General features: G+C 51.8%; 1 protein-coding gene and 1 long non-coding RNA gene across 11 annotated transcripts in view; one reads left to right on the top strand and one right to left on the bottom strand.

Moving 5' to 3' along the window:
* The window catches only part of LOC139358468 (uncharacterized), an 86,742-nt gene extending 85,516 nt beyond the window's left edge, over window positions 1-1,226 (bottom strand). For 2 of the 3 annotated variants that reach the window (XR_011613380.1, XR_011613378.1), the window contains exon 1: window positions 808-1,226. This is a non-coding gene — a long non-coding RNA (uncharacterized lncRNA). Of the gene's footprint in view, window positions 1-606 lie in introns of all 3 variants that reach the window. The other variant, XR_011613379.1, reaches the window with a different exon arrangement.
* Window positions 1,176-26,272, top strand: LOC105496294 (TGFB induced factor homeobox 2). Of its 8 annotated transcripts, none has more exons than XM_011766601.3 (3): window positions 1,176-1,219; window positions 7,976-8,197; window positions 23,274-26,272. In XM_011766601.3, exons 2-3 carry the CDS (start codon window positions 8,006-8,008, stop codon window positions 23,793-23,795), a joined length of 714 nt encoding a protein of 237 aa, XP_011764903.1. In that variant the 5' UTR covers window positions 1,176-1,219; window positions 7,976-8,005; the 3' UTR covers window positions 23,796-26,272. The 8 variants fall into 8 exon arrangements, with proteins under 8 accessions (XP_011764903.1, XP_011764899.1, XP_011764900.1 ...); XM_011766597.3 differs by lacking the exon at window positions 1,176-1,219 and adding an exon at window positions 1,273-1,347; XM_011766598.3 differs by lacking the exon at window positions 1,176-1,219 and adding an exon at window positions 1,320-1,440.
* The last annotated feature ends 1,206 nt before the right edge of the window (window positions 26,273-27,478 follow it).

Below are 27,478 nucleotides of genomic sequence, written 5' to 3'. Positions count from 1 at the left end.
CAGTGCCACTGACATTTCACCCGCTGCTGTGAGGTTTTTAACATTTGCAGGAAGTTTGGCTTCTATGGGGTGTCCAGGTGAAACCTTAACAATCTTTTAATCGGCGTTCTGATTGGCTTAAGGCTTGCTTGCGAAAAATTAACGAGTATTGTTCCTAGAGTTCTCCCTTGCTAAAGGGCCATTAAGACCAAAAGCTGTTTTCAAGGCGATTTACAAGCTCAGGGGCCCTAGATATCTGGGCCCAGCCGTGCCCGGGTACAGGGCTGGGGGGCGTGGGGGTGCCCTAGGAGATTGGTTAACAGGTATTTCACAGTATGTGGTACCCACAGCAGACAGCGGGGGAAGAGTGTACTGACCCGGGTGGGGGAGGCCAAGGAAAACCTTCTGGAGTAGGGTGTAACCGGCAGAAGAGGAAAAAGAAACCAGACAGGAACTCTGGGAGCTCCTGGACTGATGGTTTAACGCCGAGCACAACGGGTAAGGGATCAGGCTTCACTATCGACCGACCTGGGCTGAATGACACCGGTTGACTATGTGACAAAAGCCAATCAAGAACCTCTCTGCGGCTCATGAACAAGCCAGAGACTTACAAAGGACAACACATACCCCATCACCCGAGGATGAGACGGGATGACATACACGAAGTGACCCGCACAGCGTCGCTGCAAAACACTGGCAGTTTTCACCTCTGGCCGCCCCCTGTGAGCCCGACCATGTGCTTTTTGGGCTTAGGTCGGAGGCGGCCTCCCAGACTCTATAGGCCCTTGAGGTCATAACAGGCGTCCCCATCAGAGCCCAGTCCTTTACCAGCTGAGGGTAAGTGCCCGGACTAACTGGCCTCAGTTTCCCCTCGAAGCAACGGGAGCAATCGCACCGCCGGCAGGACATCTTGTGGGGGGCGCGAAATGACAAAAGTTACGATTTACAGAAGTTCCCCCTCGGTAACGACCCCCACTCCGGCGAGGAGCACAGTAGGCGCTCCGGAAACACCCTCCACGAGGAGGGCCGGGCCACTTCCTGCCCCCGAGCGGGCTCTCCCCGGCTGAGGCTCCCACCGCCGATCTGGGGAGGCCATGCAGCATTCCTGAGGGCGGGGTGGGCGCAGGAAGAAGGTGCCCGCGGCCCCGCCCCCTCCGGGCGCGCTGGGCGGGGCGAAGCCCCTCGGCGCCTTCGGCCCGCCCCGCGGGGGGTGGGCGCAGCTTGTCGCGCTCCTCACAAAGTTTGTTTTCTCCCTCCGGGCGGGTGGGGGAGGGCGCGGAGGGCGCGGGGGGAGGAGAGGGGATCTGACGTCAGGCCGCGAGGTGCTTTCCAGCCGCGAGCTGTCAGGCCGAGTGTCAGGCCGGGCAGGTACGCTGCGCGCGCCCCCGGGGCCCCCCGCCCCCCGCCGGGACTCCCGGCGCCGAGCCCGAGGCCGCGTGGACCCGAAAGCCTCTCGGAAAAGTTAGTGCAGGGAGCAGGAGAGGGCCAGATGGGGGTGGGGGCGCGCGGACAACTTGGAAAGTTTCTTTTTCTCAGTCGGACGGGGGAGGGGGCGTCGTCCTGGCGCGTGCGGTTGGGGGTGTGCGAGCTCGGGGGTGTTTGTGAGTCCCGACGGCCCCCAGGGGGTGTTTGTGAGTCCCGAAGGCGCTGCGCTCCGGGGGCTGGTCGGGGGCTGTTCCAGCCCCCGGGAGGAAGCCTGCTCGGGGCCCTGGCGGGGGGCCCAGCTTCATAGGATCCCACCCCAGGAGAGGGCCGATCCTGCGCCGGACCTGAGTGAGCGCGCGGGGGGGCGGATTTGTTTGGTTTCAAAAGTGCACGTTGCTAACCGCCGGCAGGGCCCCCCGCCGCCGAGCCGGGCAGGGGGCGGCCGAGAGTGACAGCTGGGAGTGGGGGCCGCGGTAAGGGCCTGGAGCGGGGGGGCTCTGGGGAGCCCGCGCGAGTTCCCCTTTCCTTTGGAACAAAGGAAAGTCTGTCTCTGAGGCATCTGTCACTCCCAGGCGGGCCAAGGAAGCGGGGCGCGTGAGGCCGGCGCCCCGGAGAAAGTTTGTTGGCGCCGGGACCCTCGGGCAGGCCGAGGGTGAGCCGAGCCTCCCGCAGGAGAAGCGCGCAGCCTGCGGGGCAGGGGGCGGCCAACATGGAGTCTGGGCGCAGGGCTGTGGGGGGGCGGCGCGGAGGTGGGAGCCCAGCCCCCTCCCCTCCCTTCCCCTCCCCTCCCCCTCAGGGCCGACTTCGGAGCACAAAGCCGAGCGCGCACGCTCCGCCGGCCCCGCGCCCCGAAGAGTCGGCCAGCCCCGAACTGCCGGGGAAGGGGGTGGGAACCAAACTTTTTCCTGCTCCAGGACAGACACGTGAGTTTTCTTTCTTCCAGAACCCCCGCCCCACCGGGATGGCGGGCCCGCCGGGGAGCTGGTGCGCGGAGTCGGCCAGGGGTGAGGGTACTGTGGGGTGCAGGCGCCCCAAGCGCCGGCCGATTCCTCGCCGACCGGGGAGCCATGTGCTCCGACTCGGTCTGGGCCGCGGGGGAGGTTGCGCGCTTTGTCTGCATTGCTGGGAATGCGGGCGTGAGTGCGCGGCCGGGGGGAGTGTCGGGGCCGAGCTAGGGGAGTTGTCAGAAAGTTGGTGCGGGAGTGGCTGCAGGTGGCGTCGTGGGAGTCTGTAGGAGGGTGCATGGGATGTTGTGTCGAGGGGGTGCTGCCACTGGTCACTGAGGGTAGAACTGATTGTTAGTGTGATGACGCCTGGAGTTTTCCCTGTCGGAGAAATTGGGGGTGGCCGGGTCGGTTGGAGTTCGTGGGTGGGCGGGTACAAAAGTTGGGTTAGTTGCGTGGGTCACTGTTGTTCGTGCTAGGCCTGGGTCTGTAATCTGTGCGTGTGCGTGCTGTATATGTGTCGGTGATAAACCCTAGGGTTTGTAGGGCTTGAGCGATGGGTCCGGGCCAGTTATCCTAGCGCTGTTGGTTAATTGCCTGGCTTGAGTGTGTCTGGGTGCGGTGTAGGGTGCATATGTGGGAAACCTCCCAGCCTATAGATGGCCCTGGGTTGCAGAACTACCGAGGTGGAGAAGTTTGTGTAGGCTGAGAGGTCGTTCCCCAGGGCCCACCCGGGGAACCCTGCAGACAGACTTGGCTGTCAGCCAGGGTGGAATTTGTACAGCTAACCTTGAGTAAACTTCTCACAGCCGGCCAGGGCTGCATCACTGAGCCCGGATCCCAGCTGCCCTGGCCATCTAGAAATGTCTGTCTGACCTCAGAAAGCGCCTGCTGTGGTGCTGTCTGAGGAGTGGCACCTCTAACCAGTGCCTGTCTCACCTCCAGGTGGCCTGGCTGAAAGGGTAGACCCTTCCCTCGAAAGCCTGGCCTAGCCAGCCCAGAGATCTGGGCGCAGGTCCAAGAAGAGGAAACAAAACCTGGGAGATGCCAGAGTCTGTTGGCTGGCCTGCTGGGGAGCTGTTAAAAGGCTGAGAAGGGAGGAGCCTTGAGATCCTGGCATCAGCCTGGCCTAGAACTTTTGCTTTTAAAATGAAAATCTGGCCGGATGCGGTGGCTCAGGCCTGTAATCCCAGCACTTTGGGAGGCCGAGGCCGGCAGATCACCTGAGGTCAGGAGTTCGAGACCAGCCTGGCTGACATGGCAAAACCCCATCTCTACTAAAAAAAAAAAAAAAAAAATTAGCTAGGTGTGGTGGCACACACCTGTAATCCCAGCTACTCCGGAGGCTGAGGCAGAATTGCTTGAACCCAGGAGACGGAGGTTGCAGTGAGCCGAGATTGCGCCACTGCACTCCAGCCTGGGCTACAGAGCAAGACTCCATCTCAAAAAAAAAAAGAAAATATTTTTTGCATGTGTGAAACAGAACTTTGTCGGGGGCTGAGCAGCTGATTTGGGTTATCTAGGGAAAATCCTTCCTTCATTTGACAGGTGAAGACAGGACTCAAGCCCAGAGAGGGGAGGATCCTTGCCCAGGATTACAGTGCCAAGTGGAGGGTGGGCCTTGCTCATTCATCTGGATTTTGAGTGGTTGAGTCTAGGACCAGGCCAAGGGGCCTGACAAAGGAGAATGTCCAAGAAGCAACCAGTAGAGAGATGACTCACCTCTCTCACTGCAAGGTACACAGTAGGTGCTCCTTAAATATCACATGGACTGCTGCAGGACCATGGTGATCTGTAGTTTCCGGAGTTCTCACTGGGCGTTGGGAGACCTAGGAGACAGTACAGTATACAGCCCACAAGAGAAGGTGGGTAGACGCCTGGTCCAAATCCAACTTTAGTATCCTAAGCTGGGGGTGGGATTTTTTTCCGTTACAGCTTTATTGAGATATAACTCACATACCATGCAATTCACCCATTTAAAGTATACTTATCAGCAGGTTTTGGTATGTTTGCAACTATCACTATAGTCAATTTTAGGACTTTTTTTGAGGGGGATGGGGGGACAGGGTCTTGCTCTGCCTCTCAGACTGGAGTACAGTGGTGTTATCTCATCTCATTGCAATCTCTGCCTCCAGGCTCAAGCGATTCTCCCACCTCAGCCCCCAGAGTAGCTAGGACCACAGACATGTGTTACCATGCTCAACTAATTTTTGTATTTTTTTTGCAGAGATGGGGTTTCACCGTGTTGCCCAGGCTGGTCTTGAACTACTGAGCTCAAGTGATCTACCTGCCTTGGCCTCCCAAAGTGCCAGGAGTATAGGTGTGAGCCACAGCATGTGGCTTTTTTTTTATATTATTTTATTTTTAAAAATGGTGTCTTACTATATTGTCCAAGTTGACATGCACTGGTGCGATCATAGCTCACTACAGCCTTGAACTCCTGGGTTCAAGGGATCCTCTCACCTCAGCCTCTCGAGCAGCTGGGACTACTGGCACACCATACTGGGCTAATTTTTATTTTATTTTATTTTTTATTTTAATTTTTTTTTTATTTTGTTAAGACAGAGAATCGCTCTGTCACCCAGGCTGGAGTGCAATGGCATGATCCCGGCTCACTGCAACCTCCACCTCCCAGGTTCAAGCAATTCTTCTGCTTCAGCCCTCCCCTGCATAGCTGGGATTACAGGTGCCCACCACCACACCCAGCTACTTTTTGTATTTTTTGTAGAGATGGGGGTTTCACCATGTTGGCCAGGCTGGTCTCGAACTCCTGACCTCAGGTAAGCCACCCGCCTCAGCCTCCTAAAGTGCTGGGATTTCGGGTGTGAGCCACCACGCCTGGCCCCAATTTTTATTTTTTGTAGAGACAGGGTCTTCTTGTGTTGCCCAGGCTGCTATTGAACTGGCCTCAGGGGATCCTCCCGCCTTGGCCTCCCAAAGCATTGGGATTACAGGCATGAGCCTGTACTACACCTGAGCCTGTATTACACCTGGCCCAGGATGTTTTTACCCCATCAGAAAGAAACTCCATACACTTTAGCTATCAGCATTCTGTCTCCACAGCCCTAATTGCAGAGCTGTTAGTTAGCTAATCTACCCTGTCTCGATAGAGTTCATAATCAATGAAATCATATAACATGTAGTCTCTTATGACTGGCTTTTTTCCCTTAGCATAATGCTGTCAAGACCTACTATATTGTAGCATATGTCAGGACTGACTTTTTTTTTTTTTTTTTTTTTGAGACAGAGTTTTGCTCTTGTTGCCCAAGCTGGAGTGCAATGGCATAATCTCCACTCACTGCAACCTCCATCTCCTGGGTTCTAGGAATTCTCCTACCTCAGCCTCCCGAGTAGCTGGGATTACAGGCTCGCACCACCACGCCCAGCTAATTTTTTTGTATTTTCAGTAGAGATGGGGTTTCACCATGTTGGCCAGGCTGGTCTTGAACTCCTGACCTCAAGTGATTCACCTGCTTCAGTCCCCCAAAATGCTGGGATTACAGGCATGAGCCACCGCTCCCGGCTATGAATTCCTTTTTTTTTTTTTTTTTTTTTGAGACTGAGTCTGGCTCTGTCGCCCAGGCTGGAGTGCAGTGGCCGGATCTCAGCTCACTGCAAGCTCTGCCTCCCGGGTTTACGCCATTCTCCTGCCTCAGCCTCCGGAGTAGCTGGGACCACAGGCGCCCGCCACCTCGCCCGGCTAGTTTTTTGTATTTTTTAGTAGAGACGGGGTTTCACCGTGTTAGCCAGGATGATCTCGATCTCCTGACCTTGTGATCCGCCCGTCTCGGCCTCCCAAAGTGCTGGGATTACAGGCTTGAGCCACCGCGCCCGGCCTGAATTCCTTTTTTTAATGGGCGAATAAACCATTGAAAAGATAGACGACTTTTATTTTTTTTGTAGAGATGAGGTCTCACTATGTTGCCCAAGCTGGTCTTGAACTTCTGGGTTCAAATATTCCTTCTACCTCAGCCTATACTGCTGTGAATATGTGTGTATGAGGTTTTATGTGGACACAAGTTTTCATTTCTCTTGGACTATCTAGGAGTGAAATTTCTGGGTTGCATAGTAACTCTGTTTGACCACCATAGTATCTTGGGCAGCTTTTTTTTTTTTTTTTTTTTTTTGAGATGGCGTCTCAATGTGTTGCCCAGGCTGGAGTGCAGTGGCATGATCTCGGCTTACTGCAACCTCTGCCTCCCAGGTTCAAGCGATTCTCCTGCCTCAGCCTCCTGAGTAACTGGGACTACAGGCGCTTGCCACCACAGCTGTCAAATTTTTGTGTTTTTTGGTAGCAACAGAGTTTCACCATATTCGCCAGGCTGGTCTCAAACTCCTGACCTTGTGATCCACCTGCCCCGGCTTCCTAAAGTGCTGGGATTACAGGTGTGAGCCACCGCGCCCGGCCTTTTGTTTGTTTGGTTTTGTTTTTGTTCAGATGGATTCTCGCTCTGTCACCAGGCTGGAGTGCAGTGGCACCATCTCGGCTCACTGCAACCTCCGCCTCCCGGGTTTAAGCAATTCTCCTGCCTCAGCCTCTGGAATAGCTGGGACTACAGGCGCGCGCCACCACGCCCAGCTAATTTTTGATTTTTTAGTAGAAATGGGGTTTCATCATGTTGGCCAGGATGGTCTCGAGCTCTTGACCTCGTGATCTGCCTGCCTTGGCCTCCCGAAGTGCTAGGATTACAGGCATAAGCCACCGAGCTCAGCCTTTATTTTTTGAGACCTTTTTTATTTTATTGTTACCCAGGCTGAAGTGCAGTGGCACAAACACAGTTCACTGCAGCCTTGACCTCCTGGGCTCAAGCAATTCTATCTCAGTCCCACAAGTAGGTGGGCCTACAGGTGCACACCATGACACCTGATTTTTTTTTTTTTTTTTTTTTTTTTTTTTGTGAGCCACTGCGCTGGCCTTGGGCAGCTGTCTTAATCTCTCTCTGTTACCTCAGCTATCAAATGATGATAATAATAGCTTCTCCCTTATTGAGGAATTGTAATTAAATGAGATAACGTGTAAAATGCTCAGTACAGGCCGGGCATGGTGGCTCACGCTTGTAATCCCAGCACTTTGGGAGGCTCAGGCTGTCAGATCACTTGAGGCCAGGAGTTCAATACCAGCCTGGCCAATATGGTGAAACCCCGTGTCTACCAAAAAATACAGAAAATTAGCCAGATGCATGCCTGTAATCGCAGCTACTCGGAGGCTGAGGTGGGAGATCACTTGAACCCAGGAGACAGAGGTTGAAGTGAGCTGAGATGGTGCCACTGCACTCCAGCCTGGGCTACAGAGTGAGACCCTGTCTCAAAAACAAAAAAAAAGAAAAGAAAAAACCAAATGCTCAGTACCGAACATGGAGAATAGTAGACCTCAGTGGAAACTGTAATTATTTCCAGTCCGAGTCCTGCTTGTGAATGAGCTGCCATTTGCTAGTCACCTACCTGTTCCATGAAGTGGAAGAACTTTGGACTCATACCTTCTAGCTTGCTTGTTATGGCCTGAGACTCTGAATTGCAATTACCCCATTTCTGGTGTCCCAGGCTCAAGTAATGCTGAGCATGTTTGGAGACTAGGAAAAGGCAGTACATGCTAATGATGTTCCCATCTCCTGTGTCACTTGTCCCAGGTTTACCCAAGGTCCAGCCCCCTAGGCACCATGTCGGACAGTGATCTAGGCGAGGACGAAGGCCTCCTCTCTCTGACGGGCAAAAGGAAGCGCAGGGGGAACCTGCCCAAGGAGTCGGTGAAGATCCTCCGGGACTGGCTGTACTTGCACCGCTACAACGCCTACCCCTCAGAGCAGGAGAAGCTGAGCCTTTCTGGGCAGACCAACCTGTCAGTGCTGCAGGTAAGGAGGGGATCTGGATAAGGGGGTGGTAAGAGGATCTGTGTTCTAGTCCTATTCTAGCCACGCCACTGACTCACTGTGGTCTTGGACCAGTCACTTTCGCTGTCTGGGCTTCAGTTTCTTCTTGGGTTAGGGGAGAACACCTAACTCTCCCTGTCTCAAGGGAAGACAATGAAATAGGGTCGCTGTGGTCAATTTCAGACTTTAGATAGTCCTTTTTTTTGAGACGGAGTCTTGTGCTGTCACCTGGGCTGGAGTGCAGTGGTGCGATCTCGGCTCACTGCAACCTCCACCTCCCGAGTTCAAGCGATTCTCCTCCCTCAGCCTCCCAAGTAGCTGGGATTACAGGCGCCCGCCACCATGCCCAGCTAATTTTTTGTATTTTTAGTAGAGACAGCGTTTCACCATGTTGGCCAGGCTGGTCTTGAACTCCTGACCTTGTGATTCGCCTGCCTCAGCCTCCCAAAGTGCTGGGATTACAGGCGTGAGCCACCACGCCCGGCCCAGACTTTGGATAGTTCTGAAGAGGCAAGGAATGTAATGTTGTCAAAGTCTGGGTGTCATCATTAACTTTGGAGGCCAAGGGAAGATGAGAAGGCATCGAGCATCTAGGATTCGGCCCCCTGCCCCAACGCAGTATTGGACGGCGACTTGGTTGAAAGGGGCAGCTGTGATTTGCAGTGTGGTTAAGAGATGGGACAGAATCACAATCCAGGAAAGGACAGAAGTCAGAGGTTCTGTGTTCATAATCCAGTTCTGCCTCACGTCTTGATTTCCTCATCTGTAAAGGAGCAGGGGGTGCGCAGAATCCTCCCCTGCCTGGTGGAACTGTTGTGACAAATAGATTCAGAACTGGATGTGAAAGTGCTTTGCAAACCATGCACATGAACACACTCAAAAGAGATAGCCTTATCCCCTTTTAATCAGAGTGCAAAGTATTGTTGCCTTTGAATCGCGCCTACTGCTGACCCGCAGGTGCCTTTGTTCTGCTTTCCTGGAGCAGAGGCGGGGGACCCCGGACCACTGTTGCTTTGCCTCCAGTTTGCTTCTCCCCTTCCTAGAGACACACAGTAGCCTGTTAGCCTAACACCAGAGGCCCAGCCCTGCCCTACTGGCCCCCACTGCTCCCTTCCTGAGCCAGTCAAACCTCTCCCCCAAACTCTCCTGTTTCTCTTTCCCCCTCTGTCCTTTCTTTTTTTTTTTTTTTTTTTTTTTTTTTTTTTTTTTTTTTTTGAGGCAGAGTTTTGCTCTTGTTGCCCAGGCTGGAGGGCAATGGCATCATCTCAGCTCACCACAACCTCTGCCTCCCGGGTTCAAGCAATTCTCCTGCCTCAGCCTCCGAGTAGCTGGGATTACAGGCACCACGTCCGGCTAATTTTTTGTATTTTTAGTAGAGATGGGGTTTCTCCATGTTGGTCAGGCTGATCTCAAACTCCTGACCTCAGGTCATCTGCCCACTTCGGCCTCCCAAAGTGCTGGGATTAAAGGCTTGAGTTACCACGCCTGGCCTCCCTCTCTGTCCTTTGATAGCTTGTTACTCCAACCTTTGGTGCTGTCTCTCCCTCCTTCCCTTATCCCCTCTGAACCTCCCACGTCTTCCCACTTCCTATCTTTCTTCCATGTAGAGACACGGTAAGTATTTCAGCCCTCAGAACTCCTGTCACCTGACTTTATACTCTGGGCAATGGTTAATCCAAGTATCTGTATGAGAAAAGCTCTAAAGTTACAGATCCTGACTCAGATTCCATCTTCTCCACAAGAGGAAGCCTGGACCTTGGCCAAGTCACTGCCTTCTCTCTGAGCCTCATTATTCCCTCATCTGAAAAAAGAGAGGTGATTGTAGCACCTTCATGAGTGTAGGGAGGAGGGGAAGAGGAGAATTCAAGGCTCACTCAGGCCCTCCCTGCACAGTGGCTCACGCCTGTAATCCCAGCACTTTGGGAGACCAAGGCAGGAGGATCACATGCGCCCAGGAGTTTGAGACCAGCCTGGGCAACATAGGGAGACCCCATCTGTACAAAACAAAAAAATTAGCTGGGCATGGTGGTACATACCTGTAGTCTCAGCTACTTGGGGAGCTAAAGTGGGAGGAAGGATTACTTGAGCCCTGGAGATGGAGGCTGCAGTGAGCTGTGATTGCACCACTGCATTCCAGACTGGGCGACGGAGTGAGATGATGTCTAAAAAAAAAAAAAAAAAAAAAAAAAAAATGACCAGGTGTGGTGGCTCATGCCTGTAATCCCAGCACTTTGGGAGGTCAAGGCAGGTGGATCTCCTGAGGTCGGGTGTTCAAGACCAGCCTGGCCAACATGTAGAAAATCCATCTCTACTAAAAATACAAAAAAGTAGCTGGGCGTGGTGGTGCATGCCTGTAATCCCAGCTACTCAGGAGGCTTAGGCAGGAGAATCCCTTGAACCCGGGAGGCAGAGGTTGCGGTGAGCCGAGATGGCTGCATTGCACTGCAGCCTGGGCAACAAGAACGAGACTCCATCTCAAAAAAAAAAAAAAGGCTACTGGTCAGTGTTTGGCATACAGTGGGTGTTTCTACTGTTTTCAGCTTCATGTCTCTGCCTAAGGCACAAAGTCTTGGGCCTACCCTGGGTGCCCAGCAGTGCATGGCATCTCACAGTGTACCTCCTCAGCATGGGGCTGTGCAGAGTTGGGATCCCAGAGAGGTTCCAGACACATTCTTACCCTCGAGGAGTGCGTAGACAGCCTCTTTGCGGGTCTCCCTGCCTTCAGCCTTGTTCATTTAATCCATTATTTTGAACAAAAAAGCCCAGATCTGATAGGGCCAGGCACTCCTAGACTCTACTGCCCTCAGGATAGAGTCCAGACTGATCCACAGCCTAGGTTTGGGGCTGCTGCTTATATTCCCAGTGCACCTCATCCTGTCCTGTCAAACCACTTGTCACATTCTATTGGAATTACTTTTTGTCAGGGACACTTTCTCAAACCTGAGAAATATACTCTTTTTTTTTTTTTTGAGACGGAGTCTTGCTCTGTCGCCCAGGCTGGAGTGCAGTGGCCGGATCTCAGCTCACTGCAAGCTCCACCTCCCAGGTTCACGCCATTCTCCTGCCTCAGCCTCCCAAGTAGCTAGGACTACAGGCACCCGCCACCACGCCCGGCTAATTTTTTGTATTTTTGGTAGAGACGGGGTTTCACCGTGTTAGCCAGGATGGTCTCGATCTCCTGACCTCATGGTCTGCCTGCCTCAGCCTCCCAAAGTGCTGGGATTACAGGCGTGAGCCACCATGCCCAACCTACTAACTCCTTTAATTTATTTGTGTGTGTGTGTGATGGAGTCTTGCTCTGTCACCCAGGCTGGAGTGCAGTGGTGCAATGTCAGCTCACTGCAACCTCTGCCTCCTGGGTTCAAGTGGTTCTCCTGCCTCAGCCTCCTGAGTAGCTGGGATTGCAGGCGCATGCCACTGCACCCCGCTAATTTTTGTATTTTAAGTAGAGACAGGGTTTCACTGTGCTGGCCAGGCTGGTCTTGTACTCCTGGCCTCAAGTAATCCATCCACCTCAACCTCCCAAAGTGCTGGGATTACAGGCGTGAGCCACCATGCCTGACCCATCCTTTTAAAGAAAACATTTTGGCCGGGCGCGGTGGCTCAAGCCTGTAATCCCAGCACTTTGGGAGGCCGAGACGGGCGGATCACAAGGTCAGGAGATCGAGACCATCCTGGCTAACATGGTGAAACCCCGTCTCTACTAAAAATACAAAAAACTAGCCGGGCGAGGTGGCGGGCGCCTGTAGTCCCAGCTACTCCGGAGGCTGAGGCAGGAGAATGGCGTGAACCCGGGAGGCGGAGCTTGCAGTGAGCTGAGACCCGGCCACTGCACTCCAGCCTGGGCGACAGAGCGAGACTCCGTCTCAAAAAAAAAAATAAAGAAAGAAAGAAAACATTTTTCAGCCAGGAATGGTGGCTCATGCCTGTAATCCCAATACTTTGGGAGGCCGAGGCGGGCGAATCACCTGAGGTCAGGAGTTCAAGACTGGCCTGACCAACATGGTGAAACCCTGTCTCTACTAAAAATACAAAATTAGCTGGGCGTGGTGCCGCATGCCTGTATTCCCAGCTACTCAGGAGGCTGGGGCAGGAGAACCACTTGAACCTGGGAGGTGGAGGTTGCAGTGAGCCAAGATCGCACCATTGCACTCTAGCCTGGGCAACAAGAGCAAAACTGTCTCAAAAAATAAAAAAATAAAATATTTTTCGTGGTCCCATCTCCCCTCAAGATGTTAACTTGAATCATTTTTATCACATCACTTAGGTAAAACAAAACTGGGTATATTAAAAAACAAAAACCGCCTGTAATCCCAGCACTTTGGGAGGCCGAGACGGGCGGATCATGAGGTCAGGAGATCGAGACCATCCTGGCCTACACGGTGAAACCCCGTCTCTACTAAAAAATACAAAAAACTAGCCGGGCGAGGTAGCGGGCGCCTGTAGTCCCAGCTACTCGGGAGGCTGAGGCAGGAGAATGGCGTAAACCCGGGAGGCGGAGCTTGCAGTGAGCTGAGATCCGGTCACTGCACTCCAACCTGGGCAACAGAGCAAGACTCCGTCTCAAAAAAAAAAAAAAAAAAAAAACCCACTTCTTTTTGCTTTTGTTCTTATACCTAACCTTAAAATCAAACTGTTTCGGCCGGGTGCGGTGGCTCAAGCCTGTAATCCCAGCACTTTGGGAGGCCGAGACGGGCGGATAACGAGGTCAGGAGATCGAGACCATCCTGGCTAACACGGTGAAACCCCGTCTCTACTAAAAAAAAAAAAAAATACAAAAAACTAGCCGGGCGCGGTGGCGGGCGCCTGTAGTCCCAGCTACTCGGGAGGCTGAGGCAGGAGAATGGCGTGAACCCGGGAGGCGGAGCTTGCAGTGAGCTGAGATCCGGCCACTGCACTCCAGCCTGGGCGGCAGAGCGAGACTCCGTCTCAGAAAAAAAAAAAAAAAAAAATCAAACTGTTTCCAAAGTAGGTAAGTGTAAAACCCGTGACATTCCACCTGACTGTTAACTGAAGATGGCGGGTGGTGCTTTGCTGACTGCACTGCGGGATATGGTGTGACAAAGGCACAGACTCAGTAGAGTAGGTCTGGATGGCCTTAGGCCCCGATGCTCCTATTGGTGATGAAAATGGAAACCCAAAGCCAAGCATCCTTCTAGAGAACTAGCGAACCCCTCAAGGTGACACATCCACAGATCTCACCTGGAGAAATGTGAGTCTAAGGAAAGGAGACTGGACATCCCCTGGAGGGAAGGGACCCATGGTGGCTACCTGCTCTAAGTCATGCCAAGAGTTAAGAGCAGTGGGGACCACCCAGCCCTCCTTGATGGAAACTGACCATGAATCCCATGTCAGCCCCAGCTGCACACCTCTCTGGTAACTCCTCCCAGTTAGCTCATTCCCCTCAGCTCATTTGGTCAATTACCAGCTCCTGTACATATACCCCTTAAATATTTCAGGGTTTTGGCTTCTTTCTTACCCTTGTCTAAACCATCATTATCTGATCACGATCATTTATCACTCTCCAACTTAAAACCCTTCAGGCCAGGCATGGTGGTGTGTGCCTGTAATTCCAGCACTTTGGGAGGCTAAGGCAGGCGGTTCGCTTGAGGCCAGGCTGGGTGTTTGACACCAGCCTGGCTAACACGGTTAACCTCTTCAATGCTAAAAATACAAAAATAGCCGGGCATGGTGGCACATGCCTGTAACTCCTGCTACTCAGGAGGCTGAGGTACAGGAATCACTTGAACCAGGAGGAGGAGACTGCAGTGAGATCGCACCACTGCACTCCAGCCTAGGCAACAGCAAAACTCTGTCTCAAAAAAAAAAACTTCAGTGGGCTGGCAGGGTAACTCATGCCTGTAATCCCAGCACTTTGGGAGGCTAGGATGGGAGACTCTTGAGCCCAGGAGTTCAAGGCTGCAGCGAGCTATGATCATGCCACTGCCCTCCAGCCTAGGTGACAGAGTGAGACCCTATCTCTAAAAAAAAAAGGCTGGGCGCGGTGGCTTACATCTGTAATCCCAGCACTTTGGGAGGCCAAGGCGGGTGGATCACCTGAGGTCAGGAGTTGGGAGACCTACCTGGCCAACTTCGTGAAACCTTGTCCTACTAAAAATACAAAAATTAGGCCGAGCGCAGTGGCTTACGCCTGTAATCCCAGCATTTTGGGAGGCTGAGATGGGTGGATCACCTGAAGTCAGGAGTTTGAGACCAGCCTGGCCAACATGGCGAAACCCTGTCTCTACTAAAAATATAAAAATTAACCAGATGTGGTGCTGTGTGCCTGTAATCCCAGCTACTCGGGAGTCTGAGGCAGAAGAATCGCTTGAACCTGGGAGGCAGAAGTTGGAATGAGCCGAGACTGCGCCACCGCACTCCAGCCTGGGCAACAGACTGACTCTGTCTCAAAAAAAACAAAAATTAGCTGGGCATGGTAGCAGGTACCTGTAATCCCAGCTATTTGGGAGGTTGAGGCAAGAGAATTGCTTAAACTGGGGAGGCAGAGGTTGTAGTGAGCTGAGATTGCACCATTGCACTCCACCCTGGGCAACAGAGCGAGAGTCCATCTAAAAAAAAAAAAGACAAAAAAACCTTCAATGGCTTTTGCCAACCTAATGACATCACCTGCCCGTGTCTACATCTTAAACCTCAACCCTGATCCCCCACATTCCTGCTACATTGATCCACCTCCCCAGACCATTTTCCCCCTATCCCTGACCAGGAGGCTCCCATCCCCTAAAGGAGCTGTGTGCTCTCACAGCAGATAGAGGGGTCAGAGCACTGGGACACTAAACTGTAATTGCTTTTAGACTGCACCAAATTCTAGAGGTGTGGAGAGCACTGACCTAGTTTTGTTCATAGTTACAGCCCTAATGTAGCTTAGTGCTTGGTATCTAGTAGGTAGGTGCTCTGTAAATAATGTTGAAGTAGCAGAAAAGGACTATAAAGTGTTGGAAGGGTCAACAGGCAGGACCTCAGAAGTAAGGAAATGTAATGGTTCCTAATCATGAAAAATTGCCTAAAGCCTGGGAGCATCATTTTTTCCTGTATTTATTATTTTTTTAATTTTTTTTTTTTTTGGAGACAGAGTCACTCTGTCGCCCAGGCTGGAGTGCAGTGGCTCAATCTTAGCTCACTGCAACTTGTGCCGCTCGGGTTCAAGCAGTTCTCCTGCCCAGCCTCCCGAGTAGCTGGGATTACAGGTGCCTGCCACCAGGCCCAACTAATTTTTGCAGTTTCAGTAAAGACAGGGTTTCACCATCTTGGCCAGGCTGGTTTCGAACTCCTGACCTCAGGTGATTCGCTCGCTTCAGCCTCCCAAAGTGCTGGGATTACGGGCGTGAGCCACTGCGCCCGGCCTCCTGTATTTAATTTTTTAAAATTTCATTTTCCATTAAGGACATTTTAAGAATATAAAAGCTGAGCGCAGTCTATAATTCCAGCACTTTGGGAGGCTGAGGCGAGTGGATCACCTGAGGTCAGGAGTACAGGACCAGCCTGACCAACATGGAGAAACCCCATCTCTACTAAAAACTGCAAGATTAGCTGGGTATGGTGGCACATGCTTGTAGTCCCAGCTACTCTGGAGGCTGAGACTGGAGAATCACTTGAACCCAGGAGATGGAGGTTGTGGTGAGCCGAGATCGCGCCATGCACTCCAGCCTAGGCAACAAGAGTGAAACTCCATCTCAAAAAAGAAAAAAAGAAAAACACTAGGCACAGTGTCTCACGCCTGTAATCCCAACACTTTGGGAGGCTGAAGCGGGTATATCACTTGAGGCCAGGAGTTGGAGACCAGTCTGGCCAACATGGTGAAACTCCGTCTCTACTAAAAATAGTCCCAACTACTCAGGAGGCTGAAGCAGGAGAATCACTTGAACCTGGGGGTGTTGGAGGTTGCGGGGAGCCGAGATCACACCACTGCACTCCAGCCTGGTCGACAGAGTGGGACTCTGTCTTTTAAAAAAAAAAAAAAACACAAAAGTAAGAGAATATAATAATCAACCACCAGCACCAGTCATTTGGCTTGAACAAGTATCAACATTTTCCTAGCTTGTTTTCTCTCTCCCTGGGGGCATCTCTTTTGATTGTCTCCTTTAACCCCCGCCCCAGGAGCGATTCATTAGCAAGTCAATGAGTCACTTAACTAACTGGTTTGCTGGTACTTGCCTGGGGCTAGGTAGTTGGGAGGGTTAGGGAAAAAGAAGTCTTTTGTAAAGGATTTTCACGGGTCCCTCTGACATCCTCTAAGCCCAATTTATTGGTTGGACTAGATCTATGACTACCTGGCAGGATTCTGGGCCCCATTCCTTTATTGTAACAACGGTTGGGGATATACCACGTGCCCAGCCCGGGACTCTGTGCTGGGGTACACAGTAGTAAGATGGGTACCTTCCCATTACTTCCTGGCTGTCGGGACTGCTTTCATATGCAGCTTCCTGAGGGAAGTCTTCCCAAAGCCAACACCAGGGCAAGGCAGCCGTCCCCCTGGCAAGGGCTATTGGGTGAGAAAGAGGCCTGGTGCAGAGGCTGTAGTGGTCAGCTGTGGGGGAGGGGTGTCCTGGCCTACCCCCAGGGCAGCCAGGGATGTAGGAGCTGCTCTTTTCTGACTCCAAAGCTAGCTGCCCTCTGATTCTTCCCCCAAGCAACTTCTGTTTTTCCTCATCTCAAGGCCTTTCATCTGTCTGTATTTTTTTTTCAGCTTCTGTGTAAGCTTTTTGGCTTAAATAAAGGGCTTGGCCTGCAAGGACAAGTAACCAGTAGGCTAAACCATTGGTTCCTAAGCCTGGGTGGCCAGACTTTCTGGGTAGCTGGTCTGAAAACACCCGACTCCACCCCTCACCCCCACTAGATCAATAAAGCCAGAGGGGAAATCACTATCTAACAGTTTTTAAAAATCTCCCCCAGGCAGGGCGTGGTGGCTGTCTCTGTAATCCCAGCACTTTGGGAGGCCAAAGGGGGCGGATCACTTGAGGTCAGGAGTTTGAGACCAGCCTGGCCAACATAGTGAAACCCTGTCTCTATTAAAAATACGAAAATTAGTCGGGCATGTTGTCACATGCTTGTATTCCCAGCTACTTGGGAGACTGAGGCAGGAGAATTGCTTGAACCCGAGAGGCGGAGGTTGCAGTGAGCCAAGATCGTATCGTTGCACTCCAGCCTGGGCGAAGAAGCAAGACTCCATCTCAAAAAAAAAAATCTCCCCTAAGGTGATTCTAATACAGAGAACTGCCTTCAAGAGCACCTGGATATGGCGGTCCCAGCATGAATGGTGGTACCATGACGTTTGGGAAAGGCGCCTCAGTGCCTTCACTTCCTTGACATGAAAATGAGAGAGTTTGTGCCTGCATCCATTAGCTGCTGCTCCTAGCATCACAGCCCTTGTCAGCCTCCTGGTGCTCCTCCTACCCCCATTTGCCACAGTGATTCCTCCCTTGTCCCTCAGCAGCCTTTCAGATAGAGCCCTGTTTTATGGTAGAGACCGGCTTTCAGGCCCCCAGCCTATGTTACGCCACATACATCACAGAGTTCACTTTGACCTTCCTACCATCTCTCCATGACCTTGAGTGGGGACAAGTCACAGGTTCTTTTCCTGACTTAGGCACAGGCTGCGCAGCTGGAAGGGGCTGCAGAAAGGGCACTGGCAGCCACTCAGTTCCCCCGCCTTGCCTTGCCCAGCCCCTCAGCTGTGCATTTTTCTGGGCTAAGAAGACAAAACAGATGCTAGGCTGCCAAGTGCTCTGGACAGGACAGTCTTGTGGGGGAGTGTGTGGAGGGGGTGTTTTTCTGTTCTCTGAATCCTCAGCCAAAATGGGAGGTACCTTTAGGGGCTAGGTGTCCACACAGCTGCTGAGGAACACCCAGGCTTCCTTCCCTGAGACTGCCTGCTCAACAACACTCCTTCTTAGTTTGCTTGACCCAGGTCACTGTGACCTGACCATTTTTCCCCTGCATCCAGGGCTGAGGTGGAGAGGGGCAGTGTACTGCAGCACAGGTACGGGAGGAGGCAGCTGTGGGAGGGAGGGAAAGAAGGCCGCAGGCACTGCTCTCGTGCAAGGAAGCCTCCCTCTCACTCTTCAGCTGGCAGTGGGTGGCTGCCCAGAACCAGGCTGTCTGGATCAAACCCAGCTTTTGCACTTGTGACCTTGAACAAGTTTCTGAACCTCTCTGATGTGTTTCTTCAATGGAGATAAGCATAACCTGTCTGATAGGCTGAGATTGAATGAATAATTAGATATGAAATGTGAATAGCACCTGAGACCAGACATGGTGGCTCACACCTGTAATCCCAACACTTTGGGAGGTTGAGGTGAGCAGAAACCTGAGTTCAGGAGTTCGAGACCAGCCTGACTAACATGGAGAAACCCCATCTCTACTAAAAAAAAAAAAAATGCCGGGCGCAGTGGCTCACGCCTGTAATCCCAGCACTTTGGGAGGCCAAGGTGAGTGGATCACAAGGTCAGGAGATGGAAACCATCCTGGCTAACATGGTGAAACCCCGTCTCTACTAAAAATACAAAGAAAAAAAATTAGCCAGGCATGGTGGCAGGCATCTGTAATCCCAGCTACTCGGGAGGCTGAGGCAGGAGAATCACTTGAACCCAGGAGGCAGAGGTTGCAGTGAGCCACTGCTCTCCAGTCTGGGCAACAGAATGAGACTCTGTCTCAAAAAAAAAAAAAAAAAAAATAGCACCTGAGGTGTTTTGTGTTCAAATGTTTGCTATCAGGATTATGATTATTACTCAGCTATCCCCTTTGTTCCTCTGGAAAGACACAGCAAAGCTGGCTGGGTGCTATGGCTCATACCTGTAATCCCAGCATTTTGGGAGGCTGAGGCAGGCAGATTGCTTGAATCCAGGAGTTCAAGACCAGCCTGGCCAATGTGGTGAAACCCCATCTCTACAAAAAAGAAAAAAAAAACACTACCTGAGCGTGGTGGCACACGTCTGTGGTCCCAGCTACTCGGAAGGCTGAGGTGGGAGAATTACCTAAACCCAGGAGGTCAAGGCTGCAGTGAGCTGTGATTGCACCACTGCACTCCAGCCTGGGTGACAGAGTGAGACCTTGTCTTTAAAAAAAAAAAAAAGACAGCACAGCAAAGCAGTGGAAGCCCTAAAGCCAGGAGGCCTCATTTTAAATCCCAGCTCTGCACTGGGAGGATGTGTGACTGCACAAGGGCTTTCTTCTCTTTGAGCTCAGTTCTCTCTAGTACTTTTGGGACATTGCCCTCTACTCTTCAGGTTGTATGCAGATTAAACATAATGCAGGTGGGGCTGGCATGATACTGCTATCAAAGGTGTTTGAATAAGTTTGTCCCCTTCCTTCATCCCACTCAGCTGTTCAGCCCTTCCTTTTTTTTTTTTTTTTTTTTGAGATAGAGTTGCTCTGTTGCGCAGGCTGGAGTGCAGTGTTGCGATTTCAACTCACTGCAACCTCTGCCTCCTGGGTTCAGGCAGTTCTCTCAGCCTCCTGAGTAGCTGGGACTACAGGCACACACACTGCTAAGCCCTTCCTCTCTTTAGGGTTTTCCCACAGCTCTAGCAGGATTTGGCTCAGCCAGCGTCACCGAAGCCTGCTGGTATGTGTGTGCATTGGAGCACCATAGTGGTGAAGAGGAGCAGTAAGAACCCCAGGGCCAGGGCCCCTCCTGGCTGGAATGGAATGGGAGAGAAGGGCCACAGAAGCCTCTGGCTCTGGCCGGGCGCGGTGGCTCAAGCCTGTAATCCCAGCACTTTGGGAGGCCGAGACGGGCGGATCACGAGGTCAGGAGATCGAGACCATCCTGGGTAACACAGTGAAACCCCGTCTCTACTAAAAATACAAAAACTTAGCCGGGTGAGGTGGCGGGCGCCTGTAGTCCCAGCTACTCGGGAGGCTGAGGCAGGAGAATGGCGTGAACCCGGGAGGCGGAGCTTGCAGTGAGCTGAGATCCGGCCACTGCACTCCAGCCTGGGTGACAGAGCGAGACTCCGTCTCAAAAAAAAAAAAAAAGAAGCCTCTGGCTCTGCCCTGCCTGTGAGCCTTCCAGCCTGACAGCCTGGTGCTGTCTTTGAGTCACCTGTGAAATAGATGCAGCTGCAGTTAGCTAGGGTAGGAGAAAAGACAGGACCAGAAGAAGGACCTAGAGTGTGAAATTTCAGTCAAGCCACCGTTTAGACCATTTAATGGTTTTCCATGGTGCTCTGGCCTGGTTGTCAGCCCTGCCCACCTCTGAGCTCCTGAGCTACCATTCACCGGTTCCTTAAGCCAACCCTTTCCTGCCTCGGTGCAGCTGTTTTGGAGGACCATAGAGGTGAAGGAGGGCAGATGAGAACCCCACGGACAGGGCCTTTCCTTGGAATTGTTTAGAACATTCTTAGCTTTCTATATGGCTGGCTCTTCCTTATCCTTACGTCTCAGCCTTCCAAAACCCTTAGCCATGGAAGTTTCTCTTATCTTTATAACCCCCCCCACCTTTATTTCTGTTTCCTTTTTGGCACTTACCTAGTTGTTGTCAGTCTCCATGACTAGGTGCACTGTAAGCTCCACAGGTTGGCGTGCATGTCTGTTTAATTCACAAAGGCATCCCAGCACCAAGAACTGGGCCCAGTATAGCAGGCACTCAAATGATAATTTGAATGAGCAAGAAGCCTTGAAGAGCAGCAGGAAGGTGAGAAGCTGTAACTTTTTTTTTTTTTTAAGATGGAGTCTCACTGTGTTACCCAGGCTGGAGCGCAATGGCATGTTCTCGGCTCACTGCAACCTCCGCCTCCTGGGTTCAAGCAGTTCTGCCTCAGCCCCCACAAGTAGCTGGGACTGCAGGCACGCGCCACCACACCCGGCTTATTTTTGTATTTTTAGTAGAGACGGGGTTTCACTGTGTTGGCCAGGCTGGTCTCCTGACCTCGTGATCCGCCCACCTCAGCCTCCCAAAGTGCTGAGGTTACAGGCGTGAGCCACCGCACTTGACCGACATTTTTGCCTTTGAGACGAGGTCTCACACTGTCACCCAGACTGGAGTACAGTGGCACAGTCACAGCTCACTGCAGCCTCAACCTCCTGGGCTCAATTGATCCTGTCACCACAGCCTTGCAAGTAGCTGGGACTACAGACACACACCACCATACCCAGCTAATTTTTGTACTTTTTGTAGACACAGGGTTTTGCCATGTTGACCAGGCTGGTCTGGAACTCCTGAGCGAAAGCCATCTGCCCACTTTGGCCTCCCAAAGTACTGGGACTGCAGGCGTGAGCTACAGCATCCAGCCTGACTCTCCAGGCTGGAGTACACGGGCATGATCATGGCTCACTGCAGCCTCGGCCTCCCTGACCTCAGCCTCCTGGGACTATAGGGCACGTGCCATCACAATAGCTAATTTTTTGTGTTTTTGTAGAGATGTGGTTTCACCATGTTGCCCAGGCTGGTCTCGAACCCCTGGGCTCAAGTGATCTGCCTGCTTCAGCCTCCCAAAGGCTGGAATTACAGGTGTGAGCTACCGTGCCCAGCCAGGGGAGGGTCTTCATGTCCAGACTCTGGAGTCTGGACTTATCGTGTAGGCAGTAGGAGACAAATGGCAGTTTTCTAGAACAGGAATGACAGCCATGGCATTTTAGAAAGAACATGAAACCAGTAAAGAGGCTAGACTGAAGAGCTGTAAAGTTGGGGGCTATTTAAGAGCGTCCAGAGATAGGGGGCAGGGTGCTATAGGTGTCCCCCAAACCACATGCATATCACTTAATGGTGAGAAATTTTATACTTCTAAACAATCAACTAGATGGGAATGGGGTCAGAGTTAGTGGTAGCTTTCTCAACAGCATGTGGAAAAAAGTCAAGGATGTTGGTTGAGCGCATGTTCTGCTGAGGCTACTACTCCTGGTATTGCTGAGAAATAAGAATGACTTTCTTCCAGGCCAGGCACAGTGGCTCATGCCTGTAATCTCAGCACTTTGGGAGGCCGAGGCAGGTGGATCACTTGAGGTCAGGAGTTCGAGACCAGCCTGGCCAACATGCTAAAACCCCATCTCTACAAAAAAAAAATAATAATAAGGAAAAAATAAAGAATAACCTTCTTCCTGATAGCTCCCTTGTGCCTTTGTGGCTTTCTCCGGCCTGCAGTGAAACTCTGCACTACAAACTTGGGAATGAGTTGCCCTTAGCATCAATCCCTCTCTTCTTCTTCATCCACCCAGGCAGCAGGTCCTGCCATTCCAATATCCTAAACGCAGCAAACATTTGTCCTCTCGCCACCTCCCTCAATGTAACCTGAACTACTAGCAGTACCCCGTCTCCCTGCTTCCAGTCTGTTCTCCACATGTTGCTCCTTACGTCAAACCCTTATATAGCTCCTCAGTACCCTTAACAATAAAGAAGCAAATCCTCCTGCTAAGAGGTAGCCTTCAGTTACCACTCTAAGCTCCAGCCACATGAAGTTTTTGTTTGTTTGCTTTTTTGAGACTGGCTCTGTCATCCAGGCCAGAGGGCAGTGATGTAATCTTGGTTCACTGCAACCTCGTCCTCCTGGGTTCAAGCAAGTCTCCTGCCTCAGCCTCCTAAGTAGCTGGGATTACAGGTGCCTGCCACCATGCCCAGCTAATTTTTCTATTTTTAGTAGAGACAGGGTTTCACCATGTTGGCCAGGCTGGTGTGTGTGCTTATTTAACTCTCTTTTCCTACTATTAACTTCTGTGTTTTCTGCTGTGTTCCCAGGTCCTAGGACATGCTTCATAGTTGTTTGTTTTGGTTTGTTTTGAAACAGGGTCTTGTTCTGTTGCCCAGGCTGGAATACAGTGGTACGATCATAGCTCACTGCAGCTTCCACCTGTTGGGCTCCAGCGATCTTCCGACCTCAGCCTCCCAGGTAGCTGGAACCACAGGGGCGCACCACTGCACCTGGCTAACTTCTTTTGTAGAAACAGGGTCTCCCTGTGTTGCCCAGGCTGGTCTTGAACTCCTGAGTTTAAGCAATCCTCCCGCCTTGACCTCCCAAATTGTTGGGATTACAGGCGTGAGCCACTGCGCCCAGCCCATAGCTGTTTTTGATTGAGCGAACTGATCGGTCTTGTATATTCATTCCAGATATGTAACTGGTTCATCAATGCCCGGCGGCGGCTTCTCCCAGACATGCTTCGGAAGGATGGCAAAGACCCTAATCAGTTTACCATTTCCCGCCGCGGGGGTAAGGCCTCAGATGTGGCCCTCCCCCGTGGCAGCAGCCCCTCTGTGCTGGCGGTGTCTGTCCCAGCCCCCACCAATGTGCTCTCCCTGTCTGTGTGCTCCATGCCGCTTCACTCAGGCCAGGGGGAAAAGCCAGCAGCCCCTTTCCCACGTGGGGAGCTGGAGTCTCCCAAGCCCCTGGTGACCCCTGGTAGCACACTTACCCTGCTGACCAGGGCTGAGGCTGGAAGCCCCACGGGTGGACTCTTCAACACGCCACCACCCACACCCCCAGAGCAGGACAAAGAGGACTTCAGCAGCTTCCAGCTGCTGGTGGAGGTGGCGCTACAGAGGGCTGCTGAGATGGAGCTTCAGAAGCAGCAGGACCCATCACTCTCATTACTACACACTCCCATCCCTTTAGTCTCTGAAAATCCCCAGTAGGCATCTGCCAACAAGGGTGCTCAAGGCTCAAGCCAGCTGTCCTGGGTTTCCGTTTTGGTTCCCTTTCATACAGAGGGTTTTCTATGGATCACTGCCAAACATTGGGATCATCTCCTCTGTTCAGAGGTCTTCAGCAGGAAGACGCCAGCTGGCACCACTGCACTGTGATGGGGGCCCTCTCCTCTGCTGACTCTGCCGTTTCTCCAGGCCTCCCCTCAGTGATGAGACCAAGAGATCGGAGACAAGCATGGTGCTGATGCTGCTGCTGCTTCTCCAGAAAATCCCTGGGACACCTTTGTTCCAGCCTGGTTTCCTGGGCTGGGCTCAGGAAAGCTGCCAAGTTCAGTCCTATGTTGGGTCCAAGCTGCCCCTGTGCTGTTTCTGTCAAGCCAGGTATGGACATTCCAAGTTCATATGCATGAACAAAAGAAAAGAGGAACCCAGTGGATGTAACAGAACCGACTCCAGTTGAATGTTTAGATTTTTGCTAAACTGTTTTCTTTTTCCCTTTTTTGCTGTGGTTTGCATTCACGGCAGTAGTTAGCCCAGGTGTGGGGAACGAGAGTGCACTGCATGATAGCGTTATGGTGAGCTGGGAAGGACCCACCACTGCCACTGGGGATTGTTTTGCAAGAAAGGAATATTTTTATTTTGGGGGCCAGCTAAGTCTCTGCAGTAGTGTGAAATTCCAAATGGTGGTTTTATCGTTGGTTTGGTTTACCCAAAAAAAGGCAGGGAAAAAAAAACCCATATGAGCGCATTGACTTTTCTGCCACAGGCACAGAAGGGTAGAAAGCCACAGCAGGGGGCAGTCCAGCAGACTCTGACTCAACTTTCTAGGTACCTAGCAGAGAAGGATGGTAAGATCAAAAGGTGTTTGGTTTTTCTTTTCTTTTTTATTGTAGTGTTTTGGGGGGTGGGGGGAGTAAACTAGACTGAAGCGATGGATTTTTTTTTTTTTTTCTTTAATGTTTTTCCCTTTGTTCTTGAACATTTTTGCCCTGCAGCCTGAGTTTTGAATTCTTTTAGGAACTTGGATTAGAGGGGCCCTATGTCAGAAGCTCCCAGCACCTCCTACTTGGGAGAGAAGTGAGCCATCTGCTGGTCAGGAAGTCCTCCAAAGAGGCAGCCTTTCCCACAATGGTGGCAGGAAACTATCTGGGGAAAGCAGGAATAGTGTCCACTGCTGCCAGGGAACTGCCTTCAGAGAAGGCTGGGGCTGGAAAAGGGTTAGAAGCCTGCTAGCTGGGATTGTCTTTGTTTCAGCTTCCTTTAAATTAGAGTTACAGGGGCCCCTGCCCAGTGAACAGATCACAATTGGTCTTATGCTCCTCCCTCTCCCCCATTTTTTCTTTTGCTGTTTTGTTTTTTGTTTTTTTGAGATAGAGTCTCACTCTGTCACCCAGGCTGGAGTGCAGTGGTGCGATCTTGGCTCATTGCAGCCACAGCCTCACGAGTAGCTGGGATTATAGGCGCCGCCACCATGCCCGGCTAATTTTTGTATTTTTAGTAGCGATGGGGTTTTACCATCTTGGCCAGGCTGGTCTTGAACTCCTGACCTCGTGAGCCACCGCGCCCAGCCTCTTTTGCTGTTTCATTGCTGACAGTGTTCAACAGCAATATGTCCCATCTTTATGTATCCTAAGAAACACTAATCCTAGGTTATTGCTAGCCAAAATATTTTTGTCCTGAATAACGTCACTGGGCCAAAAGATAGATCAGTACCGCAGCCTTTAGTTTCCTGAAATCACCAGGTCAGGCACAAGGAGAAGAGAGGTTCCTGGATACTGACTAACTTGGGTGGGCCTAGCCAGGAGAAAGACAGTAACATGTGTTCTGTACTTTCTTGGAAGATCCCTGAAGCCATCACAGAGGCTCCCCAACTTCTGAGTCGCCCATCTGTTGCTGGAGTGGGAATGGATTGCTGAAGGAGAGGGAGCTTTGCTCTCTCTAGGTGGGCAAGTTTCCTGGGCTCTCTGTGTTGCCTCCCTCTGGCTTCTTCCTCCCGTGCCCTCTCCCCGTGTGCCCCAGGGGGATCAGGGATCCTCACCCTCCTGAGGCCCATTGGGGAAGAATGAACATGGCTGCGTCCAGGTTAACTGAAGCTGCCATTTGCCCAGCCTTTTCCATCCCAGCCCTGTCAGTGAGCCCTGGTCTGGTGCAACTGCTGCAGGATACCTGTAGTAGGGAACTCTGGAAGTGTACTGGTCTGAGGTGGGATTTTCCCTCCCCACAGTGCACTGAGCAACAGAGGGTGGTGAGGGGTGAGGGAGCCATGCTGCTGAATTCTGGTTGGCATTCCCCCATTATGTAAAGTGGGGTGTTGGCGTGGGGCAGACTCTGCTTGGGTTTGGTTGTAAGATAAACCTGGAGGAGAAGCACAGTTGTCCCATTGAATTATTTGAGCAAAAACTACTGTAAATAACTTTTTTGTCTTTTGTCAAATAAAATTGTTGTTTTGTTTTTTTAAGCAGAAACAGGGTTCTTGATGATTGATCCACCAGGGCTCAGGGCCCAGGCTTGAAGACAAGGCAGTTACTGGCTTCCTACTTTGCTTTACATCTTTTACTCTCTCTAGTAGCCAGCTGTGAGTTCTGTGCACGCTGTACCCCCATTCCCTTTCACCAGCTCCATTCTGTATCCCATTCAACTCAGGGTAAAGGGGGCCTTTGCATCCCACATTGAGCCAGTCTTCCCTGGGATCAACAGTTAAGCTTTGGGGTTGCTAAGTGGTGAGGATATAACCTTGAGGAACTGGCAGTTTTGTCCTCCCCCTCTCTCGGTAAGAAATGAGCACAACTGCAGCGTGAACCCAACACAGAGAGAAGCAGCTATGAGGTGGAAACTCCAATCATGTCTGAAACCAGGACTACCTCTAGACTTCCCTATTATGTAAGCTAGTGAATTCCCCTTTTTGCTTAAATTAGCTGTTCATACATTTCTGCCATACTGAAATGACAACACACTAACTGCAGCCCAAACTACAAAAACCAGGGTCTGCAACAGTGGGAGACTGAGTTTGGCTGAGTGGGCCTGGGCCTGGGTCTGGGTCTGTGCTGTGTTCGATCTCTCTTTTTTTTTTTTGATACAGAGTCTCTCTATCGCCAGGCTGGAGTGCAGTGGCGCAATCTCGGCTCACTGTGACCTCCACCTCCCAGGTTCAAGCGATTCTCCTACCTCAGCCTCCCAAGTAGCTGGGACTACAGGCGTGCGCCACCACGCCCGGCTAATTTTTTGTATTTTTTAGTAGAAACGGGGTTTCACCATGTTGGCCAGGATGATCTCCTGACCTCATGATCTGCCCACGTCGGCCTCCGAAAGTGCTGGGATTACAGGCGTGAGCCACTGTGCCCGGCCCCAGTTGCTTAATGTTTGTATACACACATGGAATTGAGATGCCCCAGGTAAAGAAACTGAGTGGGCTGTGGTTTGTGCCTACAGTCCCAGCTACTCCAAGGCTGAGGCTGGAGGATCACCTAAGCATGGGAGTTTGAGGGTGTGGTGAGCTGTGATTGGACCACTGCACTCCAGCCTGGGTGACTGAGACCCCTTTTTTTTTTTTTTTAAGAGAGTAATTGAGTAGGGATTTAAGATACTTGCCTGATGGCCGGGCGCGGTGGCTCAAGCCTGTAATCCCAGCACTTTGGGAGGCCGAGACGGGCGGATCACAAGGTCAGGAGATC

Source organism: Macaca nemestrina, chromosome 15, assembly GCF_043159975.1.
Source record: "Macaca nemestrina isolate mMacNem1 chromosome 15, mMacNem.hap1, whole genome shotgun sequence".
Taxonomy (NCBI): domain Eukaryota; kingdom Metazoa; phylum Chordata; class Mammalia; order Primates; family Cercopithecidae; genus Macaca; species Macaca nemestrina.
The sequence above is the reverse complement of the archived record's forward strand: the minus strand, read 5'-3'. Positions and strand labels throughout refer to the sequence as shown.